General features: G+C 37.2%; 1 protein-coding gene across 2 annotated transcripts; it reads right to left on the bottom strand.

Moving 5' to 3' along the window:
* Window positions 1–255: 255 nt before the first annotated feature.
* Window positions 256–8,853, bottom strand: CHR1 (chromatin remodeling 1). Of its 2 annotated transcripts, none has more exons than XM_010265387.3 (16): window positions 8,680–8,853; window positions 8,469–8,552; window positions 7,752–8,030; window positions 7,570–7,659; window positions 5,874–6,220; window positions 5,600–5,789; window positions 5,295–5,470; window positions 4,585–4,654; window positions 4,303–4,492; window positions 3,626–3,721; window positions 3,445–3,539; window positions 3,235–3,354; window positions 2,078–2,197; window positions 1,895–1,993; window positions 1,698–1,808; window positions 256–805 (listed from the first exon to the last, which is right to left on the bottom strand). In XM_010265387.3, exons 2-16 carry the CDS (start codon window positions 8,535–8,537, stop codon window positions 590–592), a joined length of 2,268 nt encoding a protein of 755 aa, XP_010263689.1. In that variant the 5' UTR covers window positions 8,538–8,552; window positions 8,680–8,853; the 3' UTR covers window positions 256–589. The 2 variants fall into 2 exon arrangements, with proteins under 2 accessions (XP_010263689.1, XP_010263690.1); XM_010265388.3 differs by having other exon boundaries at window positions 8,690–8,853.
* Between the last annotated feature and the right edge of the window lie 313 nt (window positions 8,854–9,166).

Here is a 9,166-nt window from a genome sequence, read left to right as displayed (position 1 = left end):
GTATGCTCGAGTGAATTCGAATCTGAGACCTAAATAAAGTCAGATTGAAAAAAAGACATGGCAGGGCATATATATATATATATACACACCCAAACCGAGCACCGAGAAGAGAGACATCGCATTCAGATTCGACATCAGACAGACACCACCTGTTAAGAGGAAACAAGAATCGCAACATCGCATTCCGGAGATTCTACGTACCAGCAAATTACTAATAGAATTTTCCAGGCAATCAAGGATCTAGAAACAGCAAAATGATAACAAGCTATCAAATACTTCTGTCTGCCTATTATCTCGGGCAATGCATTAACTATTCAAATTGAGGGCCCTTGAAATGGGAATTTCTACATCCTAACCACAAACAGGAAAGCACCCAACGAAAAAGGAACCCCATCATAAAATCAGCTCCCACCTGAGCCTTTTACAGCCTTCTCTGACATGTACAAAATAGGAAGGCCTCTGCAAGCTTTTTCTACTCGAAATAAAATTTCTGGTCTACTAAATACAAAATTTCTGCAGGGACAGTGAGACGTCCTAAATGCAGACTAAAATGTATGACCATAGTTGGAACCCAATTGCAAGGTATCTGTCAACTATTCAGTGTAGACAGCATGCCCCCAGTCTTATTTGCTATCACCACCTCCCAACCAGGGCCTTTAAGGGGATAAGCATCACCAACAGATGAGTCGTCTCCAATCAGGTCACTCCGGTCCAATACCCTCTGAAGATTTTCATCACTGATGTCTGTTTGAATCATCTTATCTTCAGCATCTTCTTCATCCCGCAAAAGAGCCAATAGATCTTCCTGAAATATATGCAATTGTGTCACCATTACCAAAAAGGTCACCTGTGATGCAATTGTGTTACCATTACCGAAATATATGCAATAGACCACAGCCTCATTTCAGAATAGATCTGGCAAATTACATATTGCTTTGGTAACTTGTCACCTGTGATGGAGATATCATAGCAAATTTTGATGATTTATCAACCAATTATTACCATTTACTGCTCTTGTAAATGAAATCAAATAGATGTAGTGTTTGTGATAGGTTTTAGAACTTCAGATACGAGTGTGAACTATGATGCAAACGTCAACCACTTCCAGAACTGCTTCGATTGATCATAATAGTTGACTGGAAACCAAATTCTATAATCACCAACAGAAACTAACCTGATTCTAACCATGAATTAAAAGATAACAAATTACCATTAATTCAATTTCTCAATTAGGTCCCTTTTTCAACCCATTGAATAGAAGATGTCAACCTCTCCATGTTGGTGTCATCCACTTTAAATATTAAGTTAATAATTTATGGTAAACCAAATCTATTGTTTGTAATGAACACTTTCTATGTTTAGTAAATTCATTTCTCCTTTTTCAGAAAGGTTTAGATTATTCTAGAATCGAGGAAGCTTATGTTCTTCCCTTTGCACCGGTTACAGAATGGGTATCAAAGTATAGTTCACTTATAAACAAACATCTTATTAGATAAGTCTTAAGAGTTGGATACTTCATTTTACAAGGACCCTGACATACGATGTTTCTTATTAACCCATTAGATTGGTGTCAGAGGGGAGCCATGTTAATATATGGTAGGGAATGAGTGACACATAGAACACAGTAGGGCATATAATCCCTTGAGAATCTTTAGACCCAGATTATAATGGATAGGAATCACAACAGAAATACAAACCTCAAAGACCTCCAAAGGATTAGACTTGGTTCTTTCTTGTTGGAACTGCCCTTTCCCAATAACCACATGTTCAAGCTTCAGCTTACCAAAAGCTCTCTTCAGTATACGACCCTGGAACAAGAAATACCCTCAGCATCTTCCACAAAGATCTGAAAATAAGTATAGAAACCATTAAAAAAAGTCCAAGGATGACGTACTTCTACTGATTGGGCTGTCGCAAGTCTGTAGACATGAACAGGACGGGTTTGCCCAATCCTGTGGCATCTATCCATGGCCTGCAAATCCATTTGAGGGTTCTGGATAGCACATTCAATATCCTAAGTTAGTTCAATACACAGAAATCCCAATAGCTAGAAGATTATGCAAGAAAATGGCTTTACCCAATCACTATCATAGAGTATGCAGGTATCAGCAGCCGTGAGATTGATTCCCAGTCCACCAGCCCTGGTGCTGAGAAGAAATATTCTAACATTGCTGTTTACATCATTGAACTCCTGAATCTGTTTATGCAAATACAAAAAAAAATACCATTAAATATATGCCTTTTTTTCTTCAATATTATTTTTGTACATCAACATTAATCAGAACCATGAAGATCATGTTTTAAATGTTAAACAACAAACTGTAGGGAACTCCATGCAGAAAATTTACATGCACATAACAGGAAGAAATGGAACCAATGGTTCACCTTGTTCACAAGTTGATCAAATAATCTTAACCATTCATGTTGTTAACTTTTCCCAAAAGTTCAGTTACAGTGCCTAACCAAAGTGCAAAACTCCCAATATAGGAAAACTTCATAGAAACAGAGAAACACATGAAAGTGATCAGTGTGGCCCCCAACAGATACTATCTTTACAGCAGGATAAATTAGAAATAAGCTCAGTCCAAGGAACCAAGGAGTACCTCCAATAGATGACAGATTAATGGACCAACTGATGATTTGATCATGTGTAATATTTTTTTTATCAACATTTGATCATGCATAACAATGAGAGCACAAATTACCAGAAATATTTTTTTCTGGTAATGCTCTGATGCATGCTTAGTACTACAAGAATGTCAATTAAGAAAGAAACAAAGATCTAAAAGCAAGCAGTAAGGCCCTGGATATTATAGAATGAAGGGGCAGAATTAATTTAGTTGAGAGTAAATGGTGGTATAAGAATCTGCTGAAAACAAGCAATGTTATCAGACTCAGATGCAGTGTTTAGGAAACCAGCCCAGTTGAACCATGACCTGGGACCCTGACCAGTTCGGTCACACCCCAATAACCCAATAAGAGTTTTAGGAGGGCTTTCTAGTCTTTACAACCATAAATTTTGAGTTGCAATGATTTCTTGATCCACATTGATCAAAAAAAAAAAGATTTCTCGAGCCACCACTGACAGTACTAATGAGGAACTGCCACAACCTAACCACAGTTGACCCACTAATCACCCAGGACCCACAGTTCCTTTTGCAGGTCAACAAATGATACGAATGCTCCCGATACATCCATCTAATTCACAAATTCTTTTAAAATGATAAGAGGTACCTGTCTTTTTCTTTCATCCAGTTTCACACTGCCATCAATCCTACAAACTTCAAGCCCTTTCTCACTAAAGTAGTAGTCAATTAAATCCAAAACCTTTGTCCACTGAGAGAAGATCAGAACCTGAAATAGAACCCAAGTTGTACAGGTGAGCTAAAAGATCAAATAACATATTGAAAGGACAAAACCAAAAATATAATAAAATAAACACACTTTGTGTTTGCGAGCGAGCAGTTGCTCCAATAGTCTATCCAGCAAGCGAAATTTTCCACACTGCTCCACTAACTGTTCAATAGGTGGATACAAGTCTATAGGGGAAACAAATGAGAAAGTTGAATTATGTTGGCACTTTAGAGAACTGAATGGAGATGATACAAAGTTGCAAGATACATACACGATCCATCAAAAGCTGATTCCAAGAGATCAGGGTGATTGCAATTCTTTCGAAGTTGAACCATCAAATTGTTCAGTTTTCCTTTCATACCACGCCCTGCATTTTCATAATGTGTCCATCAGCAATAAAAGAACATCACCAGATCCCATAAAGGGGTCCAAATCACGCCATGAGCGTTTTTAATGGAAAAAACGCTAGATGCTGTATGGTAGCTATGTGTATCAATTCATATGTGTATCGGCCTGATATAATGGGATACGCCCTTGTTCGCAGCATATCCTGTATCCATACCCTCCGATACCGATACAATACAGCTGATACGGGGCATATCGTATCGATATTTTAATCCTTGCTTGTATATCCCCTGTTTCCCAACTTAAACTTTAGTCCAAGATCACATGCTTTAAAAGTTGGTTCTAGAATCTAGAACGCTTTATCTAGCCTGGAAATGACATTTTCACTTCAGCTTGCAGACCCCAATGCATGCCCAGAATCCTAATCAGCAAAGCAGTTGCCTAGCCAACCTTTGACAACTCTGGTTTTGATCCTGCAGCACTTGGAAAGGCTGCAAGTATGACCAACAGCTACCTTATATTTCCTCTCTACATAGTTATTTTCATTAAAGTCCTTCATTTTCTGGATGATGCTAATTTTTGCATGCAAAGAAAGACTCTTACTGTCATCTGCTTTCTCTTGTAAATAATTCTCCAATGTTCTATTGACCAAATGATCCTGGATGTTCTTCTGGTGTTCAGTCATGTTGACATATAAAATGATTTCCTTTTTTCGAGGAAGCATCTGCTCAACATCTGACTTCAATCTTCGAAGAAGAAATGGACGCAATATAGCATGGAGTTTTGACACAACCTGGATGTAATTGAATTTTTTCAGAACATTACACATGCAATAGACACTACAATACAAGATAGAATTTTAACACCAGTTGCAAAAAGTCATACTTGAAGTCTTCTCTTCTCATCTAGTTCTTCTTGTTCAGCTTCATTGCTGCACTTCCCTGACAGATCAAACCTAATAAATACAAAACCACATAAAAGTTAAGACAGTTTTCACACCATAGGACCAGAAGGAAAGAACTAGGAAAAACTTATGACGTTTAAATTAGTTTCAATGAATATCCTTCAGAAATTCATACAGAGCCCCAATTGTATAATAGATGGCATGCAACCAAATGAACACAGCACCAATGCCAAATGATCTTGAATTACCTAAACTACAGTGATCAAAATTAATCTTTATCAAGTCTGTGGTTGGAGGAATCTAGGTTCTTTGTCAGGTTTGATTTTCCTCTTTTTTTGATACGATAGTAGTGGTATAGTTTGGTTTTCCTCATTACATCATTAATAACATTTTTATCAGATTAATCCTTAATAACGTTCCTATTGAAGAATGTATATATAGATAAAAGCATCCATTAATGTTATACAAATATGACCTGAACATTCTTTAGTGAGATATTTGTCAAAGCATAATTGAATGATATGTGGATGCAGTTCTACTATTCTAGTTTATAATTGTTAAAAAAAGTAAAGATATTCAATTTGCATAGGAGGTAACAGTTAAAATTCATTCAAAGGTCATCAGTTATTGTCAACATAAAAGAATGAATATGAATCATAATATAGAAGAATACAATAAGAATGATATTTACCATGACTCAAACTCTTCATGTGATGAGAAAATATCAGGCAAAATGAAGTTCAATAGTGACCATAGCTCAGCCAAGTTATTTTGCAGAGGTGTTCCAGTTAGTAGAAGCTTATTCTCAACATTCAAGAACTTCAACTCTTTGATTAATTTGCAATTTGTATTTTTCAGACGATGCCCCTTCAAGAAAGGCAATTGTGGTAAGATGGAGAAACATCAAATGATTGCCACAGTTTAATGATTTAATATAGTACAAATGAAAAAAAATGAAAGAACAATAAAACCAAACATTGTGACTTGACTCCATACCTCATCAACCACAAGGTATTTCCAACTGTAATGGCTCAAATATCTTCTTGCATCATTCAAAGCAACCTCATAAGAAGTAACAATGATTGGGAATTTTGGCCCAATTGCCTTGGGCATGTACTTCTTCCTTATCTCCTGCCTTTCTTCCTTGTTGCCATGGTAAATTACCGCACTCATTGAGGGAGCAAACCTTTAAAAGAACAAAATAGATTTCCCAAAACAAAGAAATTTTGAAGTTGTATAATTAATAGGAAAATCAAGAAGTTAAGTTTACCTTGAAATTTCATTTACCCAATTAGAGAGAGTAGAAAGAGGAGCTATTACTAAGTAAGGCCCATCTAAGCCCTTCCCCTTCAAATGAGCAAGAAAACCAATGGTCTGAATCGTTTTGCCAAGCCCCATTTGATCTGCCAGGATCCCATTGAGTCCATTCTGCCATAAAGAAATCAACCATTTCACCCCTTTGATTTGGTAAGGCTTTAGTTCTCCACCAGTCAACAATGGTACAAGTTCAGCCTGCTCTTTCTCAGCTCTCTCCTCCTCAGTGAGGTTGGCATCCTCAGGAGCCATGCCTTCTTGAGATCGTGTTAGCATGGCAGCAACTGCTTTCTTGGCTTTCCTCTAAGGAGCATCACCAGAAGGAGGCATATTATTATAAGCATGTAGCAGTAACAAATGCAAATAAATTAAGAAAACCAGAGCATGAAGAATATATATGCACTGAATAGAAAGAACACAACATCACAAAAGAAACAAGTGAATAAAACTAGATAGTAACCCATTCCCTAATAAGGCTTCAGCTGCAACTGTCTTAGAGGACCAATCAAGATATAAAACAATGCCAAGGGGGGCAAATGACTGCAAACATAAGTATATGGTAGACCAAAGAACAAGAAATCTGTTTTTCCAATGTCATAACATGGATGGAAGTACTCAAACCCCATCATTCTAATGCCTAATATTATTGCTGATTCTTATTTATGAGATAGGGAAAGCAATCACTAACATCTTTATCCAGAATAAAGTTATGAATTAGTTGAGACATAAATGACTATTTGTTGACCAATTTTGAAGAAAACCATATGTGCAGTTTTGGTGATCCCAGGCGCAATTCAGATTGTTGATCAGGGAACAAGAGATGCATATTCCTGCCTGATCAATCGCCTTTTACTCTAATTATTTGACAATATTGAGAAAATAAGATTCTTCTTAGTGTATTTTCAGAATATTTTACCAAAAGATACCATATATATTCAAGTTTTAATTAACAATTAGTCAAGTTTTCTCTGTGATGGCTTTGATAATTAGTTTCTTTTATGCTTCCATTAAGCTATTATTTAGCATTTATTATTTAGCTGACTTATTTTAAGACCCTGGTTACAATAACAAGCTGTATCTGTAAGGCAGAATCCCTTATTTTTGGTTCTTTTAAAATAACCTTTTATTCTACATATTATCCAAAGCTATTGAGCATATTGTTCTATCATCTAGGTATCAAAAAGGCATCACCTGGGGCATTCTTTCCCAATGAAGGCTGAAACGCCTAGTCATTGCCTAGTAGTTTTGACTGCATTGCTCTACTCAGTTCAATGACAGCTGACTATGTCAATGTGGGAAAAAATGTCGACATCCCACTCACAACCGCCCCCTGCCCCCCCCCCCAAATATATGTATATATATATATAAAGGACAAGTAAATAAATCACCAGACAGCCTACCTTTTTCCTTCTCTATTCTCTTCAGCTTCTCATTCCTTCTCTCAGATTTCATTGATTTGAGTTACAAAACCATGATTTGCATGTCCTCACACTCACAAGAAACTTTGATGCATGTATACAATTAAAAGCATTTCTACATGTGAACAGCCACATACGTAAAAGAGGATAATGGGGAAAATGAAACAGAATATAGATCATGTTGCAACAAATATGAACGATAAATATTGCACAAATACCATAATGACAGCTTACATTGTTGTATTGACTCACTGCCTTCCTCTTTGCACCACGACCCCTTTTCTTCCCTTTGGAATTTTCTTGATTCTGATCCTCCTCTACATTCTAGGATAAGGAAATAGCATAACAATTTAAGTGGCATAAAAGAAAATGACTTAGACATAATATCTGATTCGGATAAGTGCTCAAGGAATTACAAATGTGATGTCTTCCATCTTTTCCAATAGGAACTCTGAGTATAATTGAGTCTGAGTCAGGAGCTCGTCCAATTTGGTGAACTGTGTATCATTCATTACCGGAGCCTCCCCCTCCCTTTTTTCTCTCTCATATTCCTCCTCCTTGAACCGAGCTTCCTGTAACATCTCTTCCTCCTTGGCCATTGCTCTTGATATAAGGGAAGAGTCTCCATTTTTTGCCTCAAAAGACAAAATGTCATCATCCTCTGATCCGACTCTGGCTTCCTCCTTACAAATCCCCTGTTCATTAGATAATAAAATAAATTTTAAAATAATGAGAAATAATGTAAAGTAGACACAATAAAACCAACTTGTTTTCAAGTTTAAGGGAAAGAAAGGCATGAAACCATTTAGCTACAATATTAAGAAAATGAAATATTTTGAGCTGAAACGCAAGCAAACAACCAGCATACCCTTAACAAAAACCAACAAAAAATGCGCATATGAACACAACTAGCGTAAATTCGGGTACGCACATAGAAACACAGAAACATTTATGTTGATACAACTTCTATTGAATCGAGAAAAGTGGACTTTAGAATGTTACCAACTAACTGAGACTCGATCTATTTGAAACAACTGACACTACCAAAGCAGCAGGAAAGGAAAAAAATACATGGAAACGAAATAAACAAAATTTTGAAAGAAATGCCTTGAGAAGGGAAAGCATGATAAAACCTCGTCTTCTAGCACGGAAGTCGGAGAGTCGGCAGCTCCCTCGTTCTTGGTCTCATTCTCGGCCATCATTTCGTACCGTGATTCCTGAAAGTTGACGAAACCAGAACAGTGGATAAGATCTCAGTAAACCAATACTAGACAGCAGCAGAAGAAATAGAACTGAATGTATGAACAAACTAGGGTTTTTCGCTTTGAAGTTTTTTGCTCTTACAAGAACATACAATAAATGGAAGCAAAGCTCGAATTTTCTCAACGACTAGAACGAGAGTGAGAGAAACTATGGTTCCAAAATCCAAACAAATTCTTCAACGACGGGAAGATGAAGATGCAGAGAAGGAAGCAAGTGAGACCGAGAGGGCCAAGAGAGAATAGAAAGAGGTAGAGGAGAGAGAGAATGACAAGGGACAGAAGTCTTGTAAGTGGCAGATTTGGCGGGAAAACGGAGTATTCTAAATGCCCTTTGATGTGGACAAAATTACAAATTTACAACTCAAATTCCCGGTTGAGTGGTTGTCTGGTTCCGGTAATGTACGGAAGGAATATGGTCGTAGTATTGTCGGGTCAACGAACGGACGAGACGAATAATCCATATCCATCCCATCTGTTGCTCCAAGCGGGTCGTAATCGGGTCGATACCATGCACGGCCGAGTCCAACTCCGTTTACCATCACCTTGGACCGGATCCATTCTCAAGTTTG

Source organism: Nelumbo nucifera, chromosome 1, assembly GCF_055504915.1.
Source record: "Nelumbo nucifera cultivar China Antique chromosome 1, China Antique-T2T, whole genome shotgun sequence".
Classification (NCBI taxonomy): Eukaryota; Viridiplantae; Streptophyta; class Magnoliopsida; order Proteales; family Nelumbonaceae; genus Nelumbo; species Nelumbo nucifera.
This window is presented reverse-complemented; position numbering and strand designations above follow the sequence as displayed.